Source organism: Elgaria multicarinata, chromosome 3, assembly GCF_023053635.1.
Source record: "Elgaria multicarinata webbii isolate HBS135686 ecotype San Diego chromosome 3, rElgMul1.1.pri, whole genome shotgun sequence".
Taxonomy (NCBI): Eukaryota; Metazoa; Chordata; class Lepidosauria; order Squamata; family Anguidae; genus Elgaria; species Elgaria multicarinata.
Window position 1 is genome coordinate 54,567,245 of NC_086173.1, and position 23,838 is coordinate 54,591,082.

General features: G+C 43.8%; 1 protein-coding gene across 1 annotated transcript in view; it reads right to left on the bottom strand.

The window, feature by feature from the left end:
* Positions 1 to 395: 395 nt before the first annotated feature.
* The window catches only part of ST6GALNAC1 (ST6 N-acetylgalactosaminide alpha-2,6-sialyltransferase 1), a 44,209-nt gene continuing 20,766 nt past the window's right edge, over positions 396 to 23,838 (bottom strand). Inside the window, exons 2-9 of the mRNA XM_063121509.1 lie at positions 22,687 to 23,377; positions 19,451 to 19,619; positions 18,044 to 18,215; positions 6,568 to 6,706; positions 5,565 to 5,668; positions 5,113 to 5,202; positions 4,266 to 4,365; positions 396 to 645 (exon numbers count right to left, since the gene is read on the bottom strand). Coding sequence (XP_062977579.1) covers positions 475 to 645; positions 4,266 to 4,365; positions 5,113 to 5,202; positions 5,565 to 5,668; positions 6,568 to 6,706; positions 18,044 to 18,215; positions 19,451 to 19,619; positions 22,687 to 23,377 — 1,636 coding nt within the window. The 3' untranslated portion in view covers positions 396 to 474. The remainder of the gene's footprint in view (positions 646 to 4,265; positions 4,366 to 5,112; positions 5,203 to 5,564; positions 5,669 to 6,567; positions 6,707 to 18,043; positions 18,216 to 19,450; positions 19,620 to 22,686; positions 23,378 to 23,838) is intronic.

The following is a 23,838-nucleotide window of genomic DNA, read 5'->3' on the forward strand; positions in this document are numbered from 1 at the left end:
TTACTTACAAAAACTTCGTTTCCACCTCTCGAAAATATGCCATGCGCAAGCACAGAGCTAGTTCAGAAGCAGAATACATCTCTGTAAGTATGAGGTTCAAAGCAGGTAGCAGCCATGGGAATGATCTTGGCCTGAGACTTTGGAAAGAAGTGGCCAGCCTCCATAGGTAGCACCAGGAGGATTGAACCGTCTCGTTATAGTCAAAATAGACTCTCAGGAAATAATTAACCCCACCAATTATGTCCTTACATAATAGAATCCTTTTGAATTTTGTTTTGTCACATAACTGGCAACTGTGTGTGCAGTGGGGTAGATGTTTTTGCGAGAATGAATTCCATAGTCTTTAGTGGCAAGGAGCCTCTCAACAGAAATAAAAATATGGCTTGGGTCGAGGGACAGCCCTGCTTCCAAAGTTTCTGTCTCCGAGCCAAAAAAGAAAAGAAAAAAAAGCTAACCATCCGAGTTCTATCTTGGTCAAGATCGCTGGTAGAGCTTCATGATGTTTTCATCATGAAGTTTTTTCCATACCCTCCGTTCCAGATCAAAATCATGGTTGGAGTAGAAGATTAGCTTCTTCTTTTCCTTGTCGTAATAATGATCGGAATAGTTTTGGTAGCCTTCTGTGATGTAACCATAAGCGCTGACCTGCGAAAGGCAAGGAGTCATAATCAGGGACAAAGAGCTAACAGGACAAAGAGCTTGCATTGGCTGCAGGAAAGGAGGGCTGGGAGCCATCTTCATAACCTAGGGTGACCCTATGAAAAGGAGGACCAGGCTCCTGTATCTTTAACAGTTGTATTGAAAAGGGAATTTCAGCAGGTGTCATTTGTATATATGGAGAACCTGGTGAAATTTCCTCTTCATCACAACAGTTAAAGCTGCAGGTGCCCTGCCCTCTTTTAAATCTGGTCACAGTATAGCTGCAGTATAGTTCTTGCAGCTTTAACTGTTGTGATGAAGAGGAAATTTCACCAGCTGCGACATGCATACAAATGACACCTGCTGAAATTCCCTTTTCTATGCAAATGTTAAAGATACAGGAGCCCTGTCCTCCTTTTCATATGGTCACCCTATCATAACCACAGGAGGAAACCACGTTGTTATTAACTGCATCTTTAAGAAATAGCGGATACCTCCCCTAAAACCTGGCTTTTTAGTGCTTGAAAAAATATGCTTCCAGGTCATCGGTGGGTGGGGCAGAGTAGAACCAAATGTCATCAATGAAAGAAACTTGTTTCTCTGCTCCTGTCCAGGCTCCCCAGCTACTACTACATTTTTATGAATGGAAACTAATTAATACACTAGAAATGGCTGTAGTTTCATGAAGGCAAATTAGCCCCAGCCAGGGAACTCAAGCCTCAACCCCTTTTGTCCTTTTCTTCCACTTCTCTCTGCTCACAATGACGGCCTCTCCTCATCCTGATCCCGCAGTAGATCACTACTTCGATTCAGTACAAATGCACTGTTGTGTAATGGCAAAGAAAATAGTAAAAGCTCCCTGTTTGCAACTCTGGAAATGCGCACATTCAGAAATGGGTCAAAGTACAAAGAAAAAAGGGGAAAGGAAAGGAATAGAAGTAACTGCTGAATAGGGGAAAGTGGGGGGATGGGGGAAGAAGGAAACTTCCATGAAGAAGGAAAAATCCCAAATTATCCAGGACAGAGTATGAAGGCTCCCTATGAGAGCACCCCACCACCGCAATTTCACCCAATTCCAGCAAACTGTCATGGAGTTATATAGCTTCCTACCCGTTTTTACTCCAAACATCACAGAAGCGAAGTAAAGCAAACTTCAGAGAAGCTAAATAACACAAACATCAGAGAAGCAAAAGCTAAATAACAGAAACATCAGAGAAGCGAAGTAATGCAGCAATAAGGAAGTGCAAAATCACGGCTTTCAACAGGAACAGGTGAGGAAAAGGAATGGTTGGGGGAGGGGTCCCAGCCAGGTCACTAAGACATGCAGAGAATTTCATGTGGAGGAATGGGGCATATTGCAGAGGAAGAGCCTGGGAGCTGCTTTAACTAAAAAGAACAGAGTAGAATGAGTCTCCAATACTTTGGCTTTTCGAGACGGAAGCAACTGGTTGGGAGCACACAGGCCATGACGTTATGTGCTGCAGGAAATCCCCTGTGAGAGACAGCCCCCTGGAAAATGAGACTTGGGGCCAAGCTAAGTGTGCTATGGAAGATCCATGATTGGGATCTACTGCAGAGATTAAAACAATCGCAACAATTATTAGCAGGTCTATGTGGGATGCTTTGTAGATCAGGGAAGTGGCATTCTGGGAGAGGGTGCTTAACTCTTATTCCCTTGTCATTTCCCCAATTGGAAGCATTCACCCCAAAAGCTGATGTTACCTTCTGAGGGATTGGGGGGGAAAGATAAGTACACTTTTCTGTACTTACCCCCCACCCCACTGGTACAGGTAACAGCAGTTGGTGGGGGCAAGATTTGAACCGGAGAAAAAGCAACACTACTTCCCCAATCTTCAAAGCAACTCCAGCATCAGGTCTACTTTAAGGCCTTAATTCTGAAACTAATGATGACTGGAGGTGGGCAAGATGGAAATTTGACATACAAAATTATGGCATGCAGTATTGGCAGACTGTGGAGCTCCGACTTAAACCATGAAGCCTGGAGGAGATGGGCATATATTTGTCATTTATAAAACAAAAATGTTGCAGCTGGACTAAGTTATGCAAATCAGATAATACACAACATTCATTCAACCTGCATATTTCAAACTGGCTGAATGTTTTTCTTTCTTTTGCAAAATTTGGCCTTTTTTTTAAAGGCAATGAAGGAATAATGTAAAGAATAACAATATGAGAGAAGGAGATACAGGCAGTGAGACAAGGACTGGAAGGCATTAGGGAAGACTGGGAACAGCCCAGCAGCGTGCTTATTTCTCCTGTCCATCTTGCATCAGGCAGAATGCTTGTGCCAGAGACTAGGGCAAGAACTACACGAGAGCTCTGTTCATGTGTCAGGCATCGCCATGCTGACATTTCTGCAAAACAGATTCATTGCTGTGGTGACAGATGCTGATAAATATAGTGCAGTATCTACCATGTTTATAATGTGATCCCGCATCACACGCAAATGTAATTTCAGGAAAAATAGGAGGAGTTTCCTTTTCCTTTCCTTTTTTGTCTGAACTGACAGTATGTGCATCTTTGACGGTGTGCAGCAACAGAGGCTTAAAAGTAACTTGCATGATAATTCATGATGGGAATAATTTAGTATTGATGCCTCTCGTTAGAAAGGCAGTTAACAAAGAAAAAACAAAAGGCAGTAGAGAATGAGCATTTACCAGTCCACATGCATACAAGGCTAAAATGGAGGCCACACTCTTTAGTGGAGAAAAGGTAAAAAAAAAAGTTTATTCACATTATTCTTGCACAAAGTGTGCAGGTATAGCATAGAGTTTCAAAAAGATGGTTTGTTCAGTCCATTTGTATTCTATAACAATGGCAGGAGCTAGAGAGAAAACACAAGTGCTCCCAGCAATGGAAGAAGTTAGAGAGAGAGAGAGAGAAAGAGGGGGAAGGAAGGGGAGGAGCGAAAGGAAGAAATCACAGGAAACCACACTGTAGGCAATAGAGATCCTAAGGCCAGCTGTGGTCTAAATTCCCATGCATTAACTAACTGCAACACTGGCCCCTTCCAGTAACTTGTAGACGAGGTTGCAACATTCCCAACAATTTAGAGCTCCTCTCCTCCACATGAGTGCAGTCAAAGGTAGCCTCAAAAAAACAAAAAATTGTAGACGAGGAGGGGAAGGATGTGTGTGTGTGTGTGTGTGTGTGTGTGTGTGTATTGGGTGGGTGGAGCTGCCTTTGAGCTTTAAATCCACTCTTACTGGTAACATTTATAATACCGCTAGGATGGAACACGCGTGTCTTTGTAGTGCATGGAAACCAGCAGCTTCAGAAAAACCATCACAAAAGTAGTTTGAAAAACAATGGAATATTGAGGGAGAAATAGTATGAAGAGGACAGTTTGTGGTGTGCATCATGTGAGTGCCAGTGAGGCAGGCATTGCAATGCTGGTAAACAAAAACCCTCATGTAGATCATCCCAAAGTAGCCAGAGGAAGAAGCAGAAGCAGATCCAGCTGTTGCTAGGTAAACATGTCCTGCAGAGCTGGTTCTCGAGACAAATGTCCCATTTACCCAACATGAAGGTCAGCCCTTAGTTGCTCCAACTATATGGCTCAGATTATCAACTTTATGTCCTGTGCAGCCCCTGTAAATCCTTACCTGGTCACAGAGCTGGAGTGCAGTTAATAGAAGGAAAGCACCTGTTGTGGGTCTATAGATCCTCCAGTAAGATTTGTGTAGACTTGAGGAGTTTAAAAACCTACAATGGGGCATAAAACAGATGACATGTTTTAAATAATACCTTTTGTTGAGTTGATAAAGAGAAAAACCACACCCCAAGCAATATAAATTAACAAAGAAAACATATATATCAAATGTGTCTTTCCAAAAAGATTGATGAGCTAAGGAGGGCTTAGGAAGAGACTGATTGTATGACACTTATAATCACCAACTGCATGAAGTGGTGCCAGAGTTCAAGATGGGTGATATTCTTGAAATATGATGTCTGGAACATCATCATGTTCACCCTGGCTTTGTAAGCTATGAATATCCATGCAATAGGAGACCGGTACTCCCTGTCTTGACCATGGCAGCTTCCCCATGTGCAGTGACAATTGAAATTAGCGGTCTGCCAAAAATTTTGACCATTCCATTTTTAGCATTTCATGGGGGGGGGGGGGTAGGGGGAAAACAAAAACTCAGATGAAAGAGGCTGGGGAAAGTAAAATTCCAGAGAATTTTCTCCTTGGGGAGGCGGACAAAGTGTCCACATACCTTTTTAAATGTTGCCAGTTGTTGAGGGGTCTTCCTTCTTTCTTTCCCCTTTTTTTTAAACAACACCCCCAGCATTTTCAAGAGCCCAGGAGTTCTTCCTGAATGCTTATTGGAGAGGGAGAGGTCACATGGTCTCCAATAGGCATTCACTAAGAATTGACAACCTGCTCATTTGGACCAGACAAATCCAACATGTCCCTTATTTTTGAAGAGAACTTCACATCCCACTTACCTGTTTTTCATGTATCTAAGAACGTCTGGATGAATCACAAAGTATTTATCCAGGCTGAAATCATTATCAAATTTGTCCCGAGGCCTTGGCCTAGGAAAGGAAAGAAAGACCTTCAGGCAGAGCACGTCCCATTCAACCCTAAACTGGTTTGGCCACCTTTCCTACAAGTTAGGCAGAACTAAGTGAGGGAGGCTGGCGTGGTCTCTCTAACACGTCGCAGGCTTTGTGAAGTTCACAAGGGGCTAGGAGATACTGTGGTATATTTCCCACCAAAAGAAGGGGTGAGAAGTTGACTCTAATCTATGCCTGCTCCCAGCTGGGGTGTGTTGTAGGCCAGGAGTAGCCCTCAGGGGATTGTCACACAGAGCATTCTGTGAAGAGAAACTAAAGTTGCAAAATGCTTGAGGAATATGGTTTTGAAAAGGGCCCAGAAAGCACACAGCATCTCTCACCCATAGATGTCCAAAAATCCCTTCCTGACTCTCGTGTTCAGCAGAAGCGCTTTCAGCCATTCGTAATCTCTGTGCCCTTCCAGGAAATGGAGGTACTTGATCTCCTAGGAAACACACCACACTTGCGCTGGTAGGGGGGCACAGCAGATGGAACAGAAGTGCTGCCAGAAGCACATCTAATGAATGGGTAGGAGAGGGCATGCTCTATGCTGGCCAACCAAAAATCACATTCTGCTCCAAACCTCAATCTGAATCATTTATGTAAATGATGCATGGCCAACCCAAGCTTTTCAGAGCAACAGAACAGGGTTCAAAACGAGAGAAGGGAGAAGATGGACTACGCTGCCAAATTTGGAGTGCTGGTTGAAGAATCTGGAGGGGGTCCAGACTCATCTAAATCAATACAAAGCAGGTACTGTGCCTCTCTGAAGTGCTGACCAAAGGGTTACAACAGTTGGTCACTGTTCAAGGACATAAAACACATCCGAGAGGTAAAAGCTCCTCTACTGCCAAGCCTAATCTCACCAGATCATTAATGTTGACAGTGGGAGGAACCACTGCTTAGAGTTTATGCAACGACACCTGAGTATTAACACGTTAGATAGTATCAGCAGCCAACACTCTGCAAACTATACTGTCCAATATTACCTCTCTGCAGGTGTGTTTGCTTGCAGCGGCTGCTTGTTGGCTTTGGAGCTAATGGTGGTGGTGGGGAAACATCCTCAGGGCATCTATGCTGTGCCAGAGCTCTAAGGGCCAAACTAGATGAGATGTTGCTTGATTTGTGATGAGATCGCCCACTTTTAAAAAAAGAAGAAGCCAAAACCAGCTGCAGGTAGTGGAGGGGAGTTGGGAATCAGATTTGAGCTGTGGAGCTTGTTGGTGGGTGAGTGTGCTAAACTTTTCTTCTCCACTATTTTCCTTTGCCCCCAAAGCTCCTGTTTGCCCTATGGGGTGGGGGGGAGGTCGGGGGCATATAGATAATGTATGGTAGCTGCCTTACCTTTCCGATGGGCACCTTCTTGAATCCTCGACGGCCCAGTATTGCAACAGAAGATGCTAAGGAGTAGGCTGTGAATCCATAGAAGGATGTCCTCGTTCCCACATCTTTCTCATAATCCTTGACCACGGCCCCGCTCACTCTGGCCCAAGAGACCGCAGTGAATGGCAAGGTTAGCGACTTAGGTGCTCCATCACTAGATTTCACTACACGCTGCAGGGATGGGTGATTTTTAACAGATGATGAAAAATAACTGACTCAGGCTTGGACTTCCCTAAGTTTCTGGCGGAAGGAGCACCAAAGGTTGAATGTATGTAGAATGTTTCATTTTTCTATATGTCAGAGTATTCAAACCTCAATCAAAAACACTGGTCTTCCTACAGATGCAGAGGATTGAAGTATAATGGATATTTGCTAGAAACTGACATTTGGAGGAAGGAAAGTTTGTCATTCAGTTTACTCCCGAATCTAGCACACATCAGCCTTTTCTACACCTCCCAGTCTTCTGGGAGGGAGCAGAGAGGAACTCTGGATTTCCTGGTTCCCAAATCCTCCCCCTGGGTCCACATGTGGCATGTGACATGCCGAGAGGAAAGAGGCATGTCACGACCACCATTTTTTTTCCATGAGCTGGGCTGGTTGTGCTAAAGCGAGGCCCCGCTCCAGCAAAAAAGTAAGGGGGGGGGAAATGACCGCATGCCCCTTAAACTCCCCCCCCCCGTCATCACAGGGATGGCGGAATGGCTGTCAACCCCCCCCCCTGGGCACAGAGCCACGCAGTGCGGCTCCATGCCCATTTCTAGTGCCGCACTTACTCACAAGTAAGCGCAGCACCAGGTGGCATGGGCGCCCACACCTCCCACAGGAAGAATCGGATTTTCCTAGGGTTTTTTTATTCCTGAGAAAACCTGTCCCCATTCCCCCCTGCCCCCAGGAGTCCCTGTGTGTTATTTGGATACACAGGGACTCGGCCGTGACCAGCCCAGACTATAGGGCTGGGGGCATATAAGCAGCACCCTAACTGTCCAATAGTTAGGACTCTTTGACCTAAAGAAGCCTCAACCTCTCACGCAAGAGGAATCTTGTGAAAGCCCCATTCCTTTCTTCTCTCCCCCTCCTTCTCTCTCTCTCTGCTGCTGCAAAGGCGCCCCATTGCCTCCAACCTCATCACATCCCAAACTGTTTAGATACATAGCTCCATCACACCTGTTCCCCCCCCCCCCCTGGATATGCACCCATGATTTTGGCCTCTGTTTCATTAACACAGCAAGTGCTGGTCAATTTCATGTGCATGCGCTGTTGTGCTATTTCATCTCATGGCTTATTCGCTCTCCCACTCCACTGCTCCCCGCCCTGCCTCCTTCCCCCTCCAGTTCATTGGTTCTTGTTCTTGATAGATGTTGTGATGGACATGGCATGGCTGCCTCCGTTCCATTTTCAGATAACTGCTTCATTATAGCCTATTGGAATTAACCAAAATGCTTTATCTTTAAAGCATTTTGCTTTAAAGATAAAGTGATGAAACTTGGCAGCATGATAGCTCTTAAATATGGCTTTATGCAAGCCAAGTTTGAAGCCAATCCCTTCATCAGTTGATTTTAAAAAGTATTTTATTTTTTAAAAAAATGCTCTCTCAAACTGTTCCTCCTTCCTATAAAGACACACACAACTCTCTGATTCTCTGTTAATCCACCCCTGCACATTTATGGACGGAGGTTTTATCTTTTACTTTGCTGGCGGGCATGTCCCTTTAATGAACTGTTAATTTGGATCGCTGGATCCAGAATCAAAGACATGGAACAATTCTCAGGTACAGAGGGAAAAGAAAAAGAAAGGGTTCTCGTTAAAGCCAATTTGGCAAGCATCCGTGTTACATATTCATGCACCTTCACCCCTCCTCTCTGCATCAGCAAAGTAAAGGATAAAACCTCCCTCCATAAATGCAGAGCTGTGTGGGACTATAAAATGGTTTTATTTCTTTTCTTTTGGGGGGAAGGTGCAAGAGTATGCAACACAGATGCTTGCCAAATTGTCTTTAACGAGAGCCTTTTTAAAAATTTCCCTTCTGTACCTGAGAGTTGTTCCGTGTCTTTGGTTCCAGATCCAGCAATCCAAAATAAACAGTTCATTAAAGTGATATGCCAATGTGCAGGGGTAGATTAATGGAGAATCAAGAGATGTGTGTATGTGTGTGTGTATGGGGAGGAGGAATGGTTTGAGAGAGATTTACTTTTTTAAAAAAATCCTTAAAAATCAACCAGTGAAGGGATCAGCTTCAATCTTGGCATGCCTAAAGCCCTACCTAAGAGCTATCACGTTGCCAAGTTTCATCTCTTTATCTTTAAAAATGGGGGAGTTGTAAGCATTTTGGAGCAGCGAAAGCCCATTTGACTGGCTCAGTTCGTTGGGCATGGTGTGCTGGAGGAGAACCACCCTGCCCTCCTCTTTCATCAGCAGGCACATGTTCAAAGCACCCACCCTCAACAAAAGAGAAAGTGTGAGGAATACACAGGGGTGGAAGGGCGCTTTAATTCCACATGGAGGAAATAAACCAGACTTTACCCACTACAAAATATGACGGGAAAGGGAGGGGAAGAGGCAATATGAGTGCAGGACAGTGACGACGTCATGTGAGTACTGCGTTGCAAAACCACAAACCAGGCATGACAAGTGTGTGATAAAATGCTGGTGTGATGGAGCCCATGGAGAGGTAAAGCACAGCCCCTCCTTTATTAACTTCTCCCTGGCAAGTCCATTAGCTTGTCAGCCCTTCCCTTTTCACAGAATCATAGAATAGTAGAGTTGGAAGGGGTTGTTAGCAGAACCACCTCCATTTTTAACAGGAAACTGTAAAATCTCCATTGCACTCCAAGCAAAATGTCAAAATGCCCTGTATGAGAATGTCTCCTTGTGTGCGTCCTTGCATCCTTGATTACTAATATAAACAAGAGTCCTGGCTCCAGCTGTCTGTGTTGAAGTTAACTCTCTGTAACTTACTGTCAGGCCAAAGGTATTGTTTACAGGACTGTTTAGCATAATTAACTATGCCTCAGTGTTATGTTCTGATTGGTTAATGCTGCTACTGGGCCCTGCCCCTTGAAAGCTTTAATACTGTACCATATTCCCTATGTCTTTTGTCTGATTGCTCCCTTTGAAGAGACCAGGCCTTGATTACAAATCAATAAAGCGCTTTTGAACCCTCTGTCGTTGGAATGGTGGAGTCGTGCTTAAGGGCTGTTTGGATATCGTCCTTGGGTGAAAAGAACATTGATCTAACAAATGGCGCCTGACTCGGATCTACCCCACGACGGATTCATGCCTGCCAGTGGAGCCTAGATTGAGAAGCGATCGCCAAGAGAGATTTCTCTTGCCTCAAGTAGGTTAACATGCACTGTGCAGACATGGAGACCGAATTGACGGGACCATTCGAGCCAAGGTTACAAAATCGACTCCACCCGACAGATGGAAGGGAACAGGCAACAACAATTTGCAATCAGACGTGATTAGAAAGGGCAAAGACGGGAGACGGCTATTTGGTGAGTGAAACCTTTAATCCCATGGACCCTGACGGGAAATGGAGGGAGTGGGTGTTCACAATTGACCTCAGAAATGGGAAGCTTATAGTCAGTATTGGAAAAGAGTCCCCGAGCCCATTGGGGTTGTTGTCTCTGGGAAAGCTTTCATTGAAATTGAAATTGAGATTTTGAAACTGTAACAGTGTAACAATGAGTTAAAAATGTTTGTGACTGTGAATGAATGTCTTTTTTATGTTAGATTGTGGATTTTTTGAACTTGATCCAAAGTTAATTTCAGCTGTGTCATTGGAATCAATTTGCAAACATAGAAATGTAATTGAGTAAATGTACCTCTCAAAGGATCGCCCTTTAGAATTACAGAAAAGTTGGTGTTGTGTTAAAGTGAAAGGAAAAAATTGTCAGTTTGTGTTTTCCACCCGGCCCAAGTGAAAGAAATTTGAAGTTTTTGTTTTCCTTCTCCTCCCTAGTGTTTTTTTGCTTCTCCTATGCTTAGCAGCTAGAAATAAGCAGTTTTATTTTCAGTGAAAGTTTTTGTTTTAGATTTTGAAGACTTTGTGTATTTTCTCTTTCACAAACCTCAGATAATTAGAACCCCATTTTCACAGAAGAAATGTCTTCCATAGCTTTGAAGATTCACTGCCTGAGTTGAAAAGCTCAAGTCCTTGTTGCCAACAGTTTTGCCAAGATGAGAGAAAGAAAAAGTATGTTGTTAAAAGTGGATAAGAGAAATGTCTGAAAAAGAGAGAGAGAGAGAGAGAGAGAGAGAAAAGGCTGTGCAGAAGAGATAGTTTGAAAGACTTTTAAAAAGGTTGTTTTGGTTGTTTTGAAAAGAAGTTGATTTGAAGTGAAGTTGATTTGAAGAAGAGTAAAGTATGTGAATAGCAGAGGTGAAGAAGATGAGAAGTTGAAACGTAGTGAAAAAGGAAAGTGTTTGAAGGTCAGTGTACGTGGCATGGTTTTTGACCAGAAGGAAAAGGGGGGTGAAGAAGCCCTGCCTTGAAAAAGTTAGTGAATGGACAATCTTGCATCCTCTGCTGATGAAGATTGGAAATACTGAATTGCTATATTTTTGTGTGTGTTTTGAACGTTGTGTTCTGAAAATTGCCCAGTGGTTCTTTTTTTGGGGGGGCAGAGATATTCTAACTTTGGCCTAATAGAACTTTTGAAATGCTTTGAGCCCTGAGCCTGAGCCCTAAATGCAACTACAATTGAAGCCTAAAAGCACCCCTGTGTTCTTGCATCAGTATCCTTTGAAATTAGAAGCCAGAAGAAGAATACAACTATTGCTTTTTAAAAATGGACTTGTGAAATGATTAAAGCAATTAAAAACTCCAGCTTGCATCACTATGTTTGCCCTACCAGCCTCAAGTGTGCTGTGCAAAAAACGTGGCACAGACCAGTAGAGTACAGTGGCAGAAGCTAACACCTGAACCCTGCCTGCCAGTCCAGATATGAGATCAACCTCCTCGTGGACCCAAGGCTTGCCTCATTGAATCCTGCCACGTTGATACCTGAACTACAAAGAAAAGAAGTTCCAGAGCATGAATGCCTTGAAGTCTTGCAACTTGGCACCAAACCTCGCCCAGACCTATATGATGACCTCGAGTTGTTTACTGATGGATCCAGCTACAATTGTACAACAAGCAGCTGAACTCGTAGTATGCACAGAAGCCCTGATGCTTGTTTCAGGCAAAGGACTATATTTACTGATTCAAAATATCACATGGACAGATTTGGAAAGAAAGAAGATTTGTGACTGCCCGTGGAGCAGTGACCCATGGAGAATTAACAGTTGATCTGTTAAAAGCCCTGATGTTGCCAAAAGAATTGGCTAATTTGTCTACAAGCGAGCTGCCATAATTGGAGCTAGCCCATTTCTCAGTATTTGAATCCACCTTATGAAAAAGGAGACTTGGAATTAGCACAATAACTCAAAGTTTTCAAGAACCCAGAAAGATGGGATTTGTTACCCCTGATGTGCCAAGAATCATCATGACCGCCGTTTAAAGACTAGGTGTTTAAAGACCTCACAAGATGGACATTGATCAGACTCTTCAATGACTGAAAGACTTTTTTGAGAACCAAGAATCAGCCAAAGAATATAAATGCACAGTGAATTGTTTTTACTGGCTTCATTTGTAAATGCATCAAAAGAAAAGCCCCTGCAGACATGGACTTGTTATCTTTTTTTAAGAATCCAGATTGACTTTGTTGAAATGTAAAAGTTTTTTGAACACCTACTTGTTTTTGTTCAGGTTTTTTTCTGAACACCTACTGTTTTGTTCAGGCCTGAAACCATAGAATCAGATCTAGAAAGCTATTTTACTTCTTAGGTAGTGTAGAACATGGCACTTTTGTCCTAAAAATAGGCTGGCATCTCATGAAGATTCCAGTCTGGTAGGCAGATAGAGTTAATAGGACCCTGAAAAGAGACCCTAGCAAATTAGAAATTTCCTTGAAATGGGTGGATGTATTTCCAATTGCATTGTTAAAATCAGAAAAAGGTCTTAAATTGTTTCATTTTGAGCTAATGTTTGGCTTTTCCTCTCAGTTTTTAGTGGGGGAACAAGAAAGAATTAAATAGGAATTGGGAAATGTTTTATTCCAAGAATATGTAATTGCCCTGCAGTTTTCTCTTTTCCAGCTCCATCGTTACCTGCACCTTTCCAGAGATTGTCGTTAGAAGAACCCTGCCTATTCCAGCCTACCTGCTTAAAGTAGGACCCCAGGATTGAGAAAGCCCTTGCTGCTTTGTACTTGTAAGTTGTAAGTGAAATTATTATAGACAGATAAATGGACACATTGTTCTAAAATAAAGCCTCCCCTGTGCCAGAAGGACACAGGCAAAGCAAAGTTCATCTGCCTTCTGGTGCACCGGAAGCCACCAGCAACATAGGCGAAAAAACCAGCACGGAGCAACCTAGGTACTCAACCCAACATTTAAAAGACACTAAAGTTATCTTACATGTGTGTGAAGATTGTGTAGTTGTAATTTTGATAATTCTTACTTTAGTAGGTTCCAAGTGTTTCTTTAATTGTCATAGCAAATGTTTTTAAGAAAGGATTTGTGCCTTTTACCACTCATAAGTGACTTGGCTTCGTTCCACAACTGCCAAATGTTCTTTGCAAAAGCTTATCTTCCTGCCCTGCAAAAGCTTGTGATCACCACACAAGCCAAAATATCAGAATTGTGTACACATATTATGATTCTACCCAAGGACTTTTAGAGCCCTACGGTAGTTGTAAATGAAAGTTAACAAAGAATAGCAGAGTTGGAAGGGGCCTACAAGACCATCAAGTCCAACCCCCTGCTTAATGCAGGAATCCACCCTGAAGCATCCCTGACAGTTAGTTGTCCAGCTGCCTCTTGAATGCCTCTAGTATAGGAGAGCCCACAACCTCCCTAGGTAACTGATTCCACTGTTGCACTGCTCTAACAGTTAGGAAGTTTTTCCTGATGTCCAGCCGGAATCTGGCTTCTTTTAACTTGAGCCCGTTATTCTGTGTCTTGCATTCTGAGAAGAGATCTTGGCCCTCCTCTGTGTGACAACCTTTTAAGTATTTGAAGAGTGCTATCATGTCTCCCCTCAATCTTCTCTTCTCCAGGCTAAACATGCCCAGTTCTTTCAGTCTCTCTTCATAAGGCTTTGTTTCTAGACCTCTGATCATCCTGGTTGCCCTCTTCTGAACACGCTCCAGCTTGTCTGCGTCCTTCTTGAATTATGGAGCCCAGAACTGTACACAATACTCTAGGTGAGGCCTAACCAGGGCTGAATAGAGAAGAACCAGTACCTCACGTGATTTGGAAGCTATACTTCTCTTAATGCAGCCCAAAATAGCATTTGCCTTTCTTGCAGCCGTGTTGCACTGTTGGCTCGTGTTCAGCTTGTGATCTACAACAATTCTCGTTTGTAGTATTGCTGAGCCAAGTGTCCCCCATCTTGTAACTGTGCATTTAGTTTCTATTCCCTAAATGTAGAACTTGGCATTTATTCCTATTAAGTTTCATTCTGTTGTTTTCAGCCCAGCACTCCAGTCTATCAAGATCACTTTGAAGTTTGTTTCTGTCTTCCAGAGTATTAGCTATCCTACCCAATTTTGTGTCATCTGCAAATTTGATCAGCGTTCCCTACACCTCCTGACAAATCCATGTTGGCTTCTAGTAATCACTGCATTGATTTCAAGGTGTTTACAGATTGACTTCTTTATAATCTGTTCCAGAATTTTCTCAGAGATGACTGGTCTGTAGTTCCCAGGTTCCCAGGTTCCTTTTTGCCCTTTTTGAAGATAAGGACAACGTTAGCCCTCCTCCAGTCGTCCGGCACCTCACCCATCTTCCATGATTTTACAAAGATAATAGACAAGGGTTCTGAGAGTTCTTCTGCTAGCTCCTTCATTACTCTTAGATACAGTTCATCGGGCCCTGGAGATTTAAACTCATTCAGGGAAATTAGGTGTTCTTTGACCATTTCTTTATCAATCTCAAACTGCAATCCTGCCCCCTCAACTTCTGCTTCACTTTTTCCAGGGGAGTCATAGACCCGCTTTTAAGAGAAGACCGAGGCAAAATAGGAATTAAGCACTTCAGCCTTTTCTTTGTTGTCTGTTATCAATTTGCCTTCCTCATTAAGCAGTTGAACCACCCACTGATGATCTATTTAGATGGCTCACTAGTTAGTTGTCCAATATGGAGTAGTTAAAAGAGGGATTTCTTGCATTGTATTTTGTTCCATTGTAATGATTTTTGTTTATCCTTGCTTTTTGCCTTCCCTGTATTTTGTCTTTTATGAAAAATCTTGCAAAGTCTGTAATCCACCAGCAAATGTATTTGTATTGTGAAGCCTTAGCCACAGATGATCTAAAAGAAGTTAGCAAGCTTGATTTTTAAATTGCTTTAAAGGGGGGAAAATGTTAGCAGAACCACCTCCATTTTTAACAGGAAACTGTAAAATCTCCATTGCACTCCAAGCAAAATGTCAAAATGCCCTGTATGAGAATGTCTCCTTGTGTGCGTCCTTGCATCCTTGATTACTAATATAAACAAGAGTCCTGGCTCCAGCTGTCTGTGTTGAAGTTAACTCTCTGTAACTTACTGTCAGGCCAAAGGTATTGTTTACAGGACTGTTTAGCATAATTAACTATGCCTCAGTGTTATGTTCTGATTGGTTAATGCTGCTACTGGGCCCTGCCCCTTGAAAGCTTTAATACTGTACCATATTCCCTATGTCTTTTGTCTGATTGCTCCCTTTGAAGAGACCAGGCCTTGATTACTAATCAATAAAGCGCTTTTGAACCCTCTGTCGTTGGAATGGTGGAGTCGTGCTTAAGGGCTGTTTGGATCTCGTCCTTGGGTGAAAAGAACATTGATCTAACAGGGTCATAGAGTTGGAAGGGGCCATAGAGTCCAACCCCTTGCTCAGTGCAGGAATCCACTTTGAAGCATCCCTGACAGATGGCTGTCCAGCTGCCTCTTGAAGTCCTCTAGTGTGGGAGAGCCCATGACCTCCCTAGGTAACTGGTTCCATTTTCGTACTGCTCTAACAGTCAGGAAGTTTTTCTTGAGGTCCAGCTGGAATCTGGCTTCCTGTAACTTGAGCCCCGTTATTCCGTGTCCTGCACTCTGAGAGGATCGAGAAGAGATCCTGGCCCTCCTCTGTGTGACAACCTTTCAAGTATTTGAAGAAAGCTATCATGTTTCCCCTCAATGCAGGTTGGATTCCTGCAGGGGGTTGGACTCGATGGCCTTGTAGGCCCCTTCCAACTCTGCTATTCTATGATTCTATGATTCTCCAGGTGAAACATGTCTCTCTTCATAGGGCTTTGTTTCCAGACCCCTGATCATCCTGGTTTCCCTCCTTCATTACCCACAGTTTTCTGGGGAACGAACTCAGCTTTCCCCTGCTCCTTTTTCTGCCTCTTCCCCAGGCTTGTGTGCCTCCAGGGCTAAGCAACTTGCTGGCTTTCTCTCTTTTGCCCAGAAACTCAGCTTGGTTCCTTACCAGGCTCCTTTCCCTGCCATTCTCCACATCCATCTCCTTCCTCCTTCTCCCTACTACCAGGACTCCTCCTGCCTGCAGCTTCCCCACCAGCACCAGCACCCAACCTATTTCTTAGTTACACTAAACCATTGCTTCTCATGTCTCTCTTAATAATTAGAACCAACAATTGATACGAATAAATAATGAATCCTATAAAATGCTTACTGCCTTTTCTGGTCTATTAAGAGAGCAATCCTTTGCCCACCAGACCATGCTCTCCATCCCGTCCTCATCCTGCTTGTAGCCGGCGTGGAGAGAACCAGGCCAGCTATTTCTCTACATTCAAAAAGTGGAGTGTGGAGACAGGGAAAAGGGGTGTTTCTGGGGGCAGGAAGATGAGGAGTAGGGCAGCTGCTTAATGCCATTTCCTATGGCTGACCCAGCCTCCTTCCCCACCCTCCGAGGCACTGCTGCTAGATGGGCAAAATCGCCTGTCTAGCAGAAAGGCAAGTTGGCTGGAGCACAGAGCCACTGCTCTCTCCTCCCGCTCTGCATCAGATACTCAGCAGCCTGCAAGCTTGGAGGCTGCCACCTATCTGGATATGATTGCGCCCTAAATGTTATGTTTTAGTTCCTTTCAGTAAACTTCTCCTGGGGGGATTCCACACGTCGTACTGAGGTCGCTTCCATGCGGCCCCAGTGCGACGTGAAAGCGATCGTGTAACTTGCCTGGCGAAGAGACGAGGAAGAGGCGGAAGAAGCTCTCCACTCCGCCTTCTGCCACCGAGGTCTCCGTCCCGGCGGGCGAGGAGGTAGGTGGGTGGCGGTGGCGGCGGCAAGGACGCCTCTTCCTCGTCTCTTTGCCAGGCAAGCTACACGATCGCTTTCACGTCGCACTGGGGCTGCATGGAAGCGACCTCAGTACGACGTGTGGAATCCCCCCGGGTTAAACGGTTTTATCTTTAATCCCCCAAATCCCATAACTCTTAAGGTGCGAAGCTCAGTGCTCTGTGTTAAAAGAGCCCTCCAAATATCAAGGCTGCATACCTGAAAGTACACACTCAGGCCTACATCCGTGTGAAAAAGAACATTTGGTAACATTAAGAACAGCACTGTAAATACAATAATATTCCCAGGGCCAGCAAAGTTGAAGTGGGGCTATAAATATAAAAATATTAAAAGTTAATAATTAAAAGTACAAGTAAATAAGCAATTAATTAAAATGCACTTTTAACATGTCCCACTCATAATAATAGAGGATTTAAGAAATGAAAACATCACTGTAAAAATATTCTTATTCTTATTCTTAACAACAACAACAAAACATTAAGAAGGTGAGAACTTTATTGGGGCCAAGGCAGGGGCCACTCCCTGCTTCTGCATGGGCAAAAGAAGGAACGAGAAGCCAGACAAAAGCATCTCCTTTCCCCCTAAGGGCCTCTCTTGAGATTCACATACCTTTTCGCATAGGAGCATCACCATGTTCTCAAATGGCCGAACTCCCCTGTATGATCCCCGCACCCAGCCCTCCATGCTCTGAAAGACCCCAGGGAACATGGCCACACGCCCTGATGTCAGTTCGTTCCCAGTGGGCACACAGGGAGGATGATCATTCCGGAGCATCCACAGGAACTCCCTCCTGAAAGAAGTTCATCTTATCCAGTTTGGGCAGATGGCCGTGCCTTTAGCCTATAACATCTGATTTAATAGTGGGCTAGATAGTTTGTTTTATGCTATTGAGATGAGGTGCCAGTTGTAATTAGTGTTTTAGCTTCCGTTGCTGATGCTTTTATAGACTTCTTTCATCTCACTGTTTTACACTGCTTACATTTATTTGCAGTGTTTTCTTATGCTTTGCCTCAATGCGGGGTGCGGGGAGAAGGTGAGGTATAAATCTTTTAAATACATTTATAGATAGATGGGGAAATAAATTAAAACAACAGCGACGACAGCAAATCCCCTTACCGGAACACATAATCATGGGAGTCAATCTCCTGGCCCATTCTGGAGTTGTTCAATATGCCCCCATTTGCTACAACTGCACAGGTGATACATCTGGAAGCCTGGCTGCTGTTGCGTGCAAAGAGAACTTGATGGTAGGGTTTATGAGGAAGCATTGAGATGACTTCTTTTACCACTGAAAAGAGAAAGGCATCATTATTTCGTACAAGGGGCTAGCAGGTAACAGGAAAATACATAGCTCTGAAATGGGAGGGATATAGGCCATTACCTAGGCACAGAAACAGGACTGAACTGGAGTACATTGCTTGCTATCTAGACTTAAAGATGGGACATGAATGTTCATCAGTGCTTAAAGTTTGTGGCCTTTCATAATAATGATTGGATCTAGAGTTGCCCTTCTTTGAAGTGAAGGATGCCTTCTATTTGCAGAAGGGAGTGAGATCCAGAGGAGGTTCCCACTGGACAAAAGGCCACACTGCTCCAAAGGTTCCCCAACCTCCAAGAGAAGTTTTTCAGGGGGGAAGTGGAATCAAAGAAAATTCCTTATTCCCCCCCCCCCAATGTTCCTCCAGCAAGAACATCCAGTGAATATTAGCTCCATCTATCACCCTGTTGAAGGCATCCAAACTCTTCCACCTGAGGACACTACCTCATTGTAACTCATAGTTGGGCCAGCTCGGCTTCTTGCAGTATGTTGCAGTAGCAGCTGGTACCAACGAATCAGGGTGCTTATGTTTCTTCTCATCCTGGGTTTCCTCTAGGAAGTGGCAACTGTTCATTCCATTGTCTGATCAGCCTTATCAGGACAGGAGGACAAAGAGCATATATTCAGTCCACGACACTACTGCTTTATAGCAGTACTGAAGTGCATTGATAACTGTTGGGTTTGCAATCCACATTCCACATACTGCTTTCATAATGTTATATCCTGCTTTTTATTCCACATTCGTAACGATTTGACACGAGGTATAGATCTGACCTCAGTAAGGGGACATTTAGAGCTCCATCAGACGGACGTTTTATTGCCTGCTTGTTAACTGGGCACTCATGTCGTCTGCCTCCCACATGCCTCCCATGCACCTCCCGCCCCTTCTAGCTTTCTTCATGCCACAAAAACACACCCCAGTAAGTCTGACTTATTTTTAAAGACAGAAGTTGCTGCTATCTCCTGTCATGTGCAGGAGAAGCAGCGCAATGAAAATGGCCCACTGAATGGGCCAGTGCAAGTTATTTACTTCCTCTTTCAAAAGTGGAAGTAATTAGGGACAAAAGCAAATGCAATTTTCCCCATGTGATGAAGCTCATTGAGGACTGGTAGCCTGTTTGAGATAAGACCTGTGATTCCTTGTTCCAGAGAGGGGAATTCCTGTTCTTATCCCTTTCAGCATCCCCCTTAGTAGAGTTGCTCACATGAGTAATTTAGTTCCATGAATCCAAAAGGCGGGACAAAATGCTCCAAGCGGTTCCATTCGCTGTCACTGAAGTGACTCTTGTCCATGAAGAGCGTGATGTTGGGCAGAAAAACGTTCTTCAGCCAATCGGATTTGGCAGCCTTGAGCCGCAGAGAATCAGGACAGCTCTTGAAATGCAAAAAGGAGGGAATGAAGTTAGGAGGTGGCTATGGGAGGAACCAAATTCGTCCAGTCAGGAAGAGCTTCCTGTCTTTAAGACCATCTAACAGGGCACTGTTAATGTTAAGGATGTGACTGAGATAGTAGTCTAAAAGTATATGTTTTGCATCATGTCAAATATTTTAAGAGCTAAGGTAGTTTCGGCAACTATCTTTGTTCTCCTGCTGTTGTTTTGTCATCAGTGTGGTGTAGTGAAGGTGGCACTTTTTGGTTAGCTAACATCTGCCCCCACCCCAGACTTCCTTGTTCCCTCTGAGCTTAGTTACAATTCACACAGTACCTGGAGGGAAATGAATTGAATATATTGTTCCCTGTTGTAATGCAACGTATTTTGGGGTGGTTTGGTCTCGAAGGGGCAATGAAGACCTCTTCGCTTTATAAAAGACCTGCTGGAACAGGTTTGTTGATATGGATCCACACATCTGCCTGAAGTTTCAGACTCTCCTTGGAGGCTTGGCTACAAGGCCTGTCAGGGTGAGAGCCTGCACTTTGAAAATCTACCACTGCACTGCTGATTGACGTTGTTTCTGTAGGTTATCTTCTTGTGATGTCCTTGGGTTATATAAACAAACAAACTAACTAACTAAAGTGTTTGAGAAAGATGTGAGTGGTCTGGATGCCAAAATGTACATTAGGGACCCTAATGTGGGTTCTAGACTTGGCAGTGCTTTCCGCATGTGTTTTCATGCTTGAGGCTTAAAGCGGCTCCTGTTTCCATTTACGTTCATATTACAAACCAAAACATACATTAGCCAGAATGCTCACTCACAATACAAATGCCTCCCTTCCCCATTCTCCTCTGTTTAGCAAACCAGCCTCAACAGCAGCAACAACAACAATAATCCCACATAAGAGACAGGAGATCTCTCTATACATGCTCAAAGCCCAGTTATATGACACAGCTGCAGATTCGCAGCCACCGTGGGGCTTTTCTGTGAAGCTGTGCTGTTAAAAAGTTGGGGACTTAACCCAACTTTTTTTGGTGGGAGCGAGGTCACCCCAGCTCTTCTGCCATCTGACTTTGCTCTGTGGTCAATCAGGGGAGAGTTCCGGGAGGGTGGCGACCGGTGATTGGTCGCCGGAAGAGGGCTGGGGCGGTTCCAGTGCATGCATGACCACAGAAACCCCACACTTCCTCCTTGGCATAGGGATTACCAAGCACAAACCCACAGCAGGGAAACCACAGGGTTTAGGGTGAATGTGGTGCTAATGCAGCGCTGTCAAGGCAGACCCCTCCTTGTACTAAAGTCTCCTATTCCGTAACACCATCTATTCAGAGAAAGTTGGGGATTTGGGCAGTTGTTGCAGGGTTTTCAATGATCTGTCTAACCCTATCCACCACGTCAGGGTGTTTTTAAAACAATAATATGGTGCATAGCTTGATAAACCTCCAAACATTCCAATAAAAGCCGTGTCTGAAAAATACTGTCACACTGCTCAAAACTCTGGGTTTCAAGTTGTTAAGTATTTGCCTGGGTTTTGACAAATTCTGCACTTCAAAAAATGCTCATGATCGGTTTGCTCTGTGGTGATGTTTGGCATTCTTTGCTAAAATCTCTCCGTTTCTGCCATCAGAAAGCCAAGCATTTTGCAACTTGAATAAACTTTACCATTTGGGTAAATTTGCAGAAAATTGCACACATTTTATTTTCCTGCATACCTAGTTGCAAGGTTTGTTTGCTTCCAACAGAATTTGATTATTATTTTTTATAATAATTTTGGGGAAGCACACAGTACTGGGAAGGAGACAAGGAGGAAGGAGAAAAGTATGCAATAGGTATGTAGAGGCAGAGGGCAAAAGGCTTTGGGTCATGAAGAGGAATGTTTAGCAGGTACTGCCCACATGATATCTTTGCAGTGACAAGGTCTATAAATATGCTTTTCAAAGACAGATCTCCCATCCGCTTGATTTTGCAGAATGCATTTGGCCTTAAAACACACACCATATTCCATGCTTTGCAGTGCAGCAGCAGCAGCAGCCATGTAGAGTTTTAGCCCTTCTCATTGGGTTGTTAAACCTATGTCTGAACCATACCAGGTTGCAGATAGGGGCCAATATGACTGAATGGTCCTCCGTACAAGACATTTCCTCCATAGAAAAAACTAGACATCAGGGGAAAGGATTGTAGCCTATTCTCCCTGCACCCCACACTCTGATATGCTAGTTTTCAAAGTTCAGGGATTTATTTTGTATGGACAATCATGGAAGTTGTCACTTGCTGTATGAATTAGTACAGCCCAGATGCAGGTTTATCACCTCAATGAGAACTAGGCCTTAGATTCAACACCTGTTGGAATTTCCATTGGAAATATCATCTTCTTTAGTTTTACTATTGTTCTTTTGCTTTATTTATTTATTTCTAAGATCCAATGGGCTTGCCCTTTAGAGCAGTGGAGGCTGGTGGCTCCAATTTTAGTGGGGCTGTGAATCCATTCTGGGTTTCAGTCAGGACCCACAAGAACTCTAAATGCACTATCCAAGGTGCCGAGCCTATTTTGTGGCTAGGGTTCAACACCTTGGATAGATCCTTTAGAGTTCTGGCTGGCTCTGACTGAAACCCAGAATGGATTCACAGCCCCATCAAAATCGGAGCCACCAGCCTCCACTGTCTGAGAGAACGGAGTTTAAATCCAGCTCAATCCAACTGGGATCCCATGAACAAGTCGAAGCAAAGGTAAGCATGCTGTAGCATAAACATACTGCCAAAAGCTACTTGATAATTGATTGTTTTGCAGTCATCATCTCAGACCAGAGCTTATAATGTTTATAATACTGTAGGAGGCCCAGGGTAAGCCCTCATCCCAAAGGCCAGGAAAGATTAAAATGGTGGGAAGAGAAGGTGACAATGCCACCCACCATCGCCAATTCAAACTTTCCTTTCATTAGATCTCAGATTACAGATAACTGAACTGATCGAAACCAAGTCTGTAGTTAGTTATCATTTGTGTGTGTGTCATAATGGAACACAGATATTTTTAGGAGAATTATGACCAAGTCATGTTGTATTGACTTACTGATTGTCGGGTGGAATTATCCAGGACATACTCATCCTCAAAGTCCCAGTGGGGCTGAATTTTGTAGTCAGATGCTTTAAACCTTTTGTGAGGAGTTGCTGTAGGAACTCGATTTGTGACTTTTTGAGCTGTCATTGCAGAAACATTGCGATCTATAACGGTGGGGAGTGATTCAACTTTGTTAGAGTTCTCTTTAGCTGTGTCTCTATGTCTGGATCGTGTCCTCTCGGTTTGCTTTGCTCTGGATGGTGGTGTGACATTTTTCTCTTTTAGCTGCAGTTGACTGGATGCTCTTAGTACATCCTTTCCCTCGGCCGGCTTTTGGCTGGCTGTGGATATCACATCTTTAGCCTCTGTTTGCTTTCCTCCTTGCTGTTTTGGCACTACACCTTTATGTTTTTCTTCCTCTGGGCTGGATGTTGGCAAAACATGCTTCTCAACTCGTTTTTCCGATGTTGGAGTTGCATCCCAAGCTTCAGGTTGGCTTAAACTTGCTGCAGGTGTCACATTCCTGTCTTTAGCTTGAGCCTTATTTGGTGTGGGCCCTAACTTCTCTTCAGTTGCTGTTTTTATTGGCTGTTTTGCATCTGGAGGTCTTGGTATCTCCCCATTGACAGCTAGAGCAACTGGGCTAGTTTGCTGGAAGTCCACTTGCCACACTTTGATGGGATAATGAAAATAAGAAAAGTGCCTGGAAAAGAGTTCAAAAACAGGGTTATAGCCAGTATATTTGTATAGAAGATAGACTCAACAAAAATTATTACACAGAAATCAAAACAACAGGTTAAAGCTCACAGATTAACCACACTTTATTTATTGTACTTCTAGGTTAGTAAATAAAGTGTTTTATCTGATGCCTAAAAGATAGTGACATTGGCATGAGGTGAATGTCCTCATGGAGAATATTCCATAATTGCCCCCCCTCCAGTTGACATCTGTCTTACTCTGCAGGAGAAGGCACTCTGCAAAGGGCCTCACTAGATTATCTTGCAGGCAATTGCATATGGAAGTAGCTGCTCTTTCATGTGCCTCGATCCCAATCAATTTAAGGCTTTGAAATAAGAACCAGTACTTTGAACTGGTCTTTGAAGCAAACAGGCACCCAAAAGCCATTCTTTCGAAACTGGCAGGATGTGATCCAAGCAAACTGTT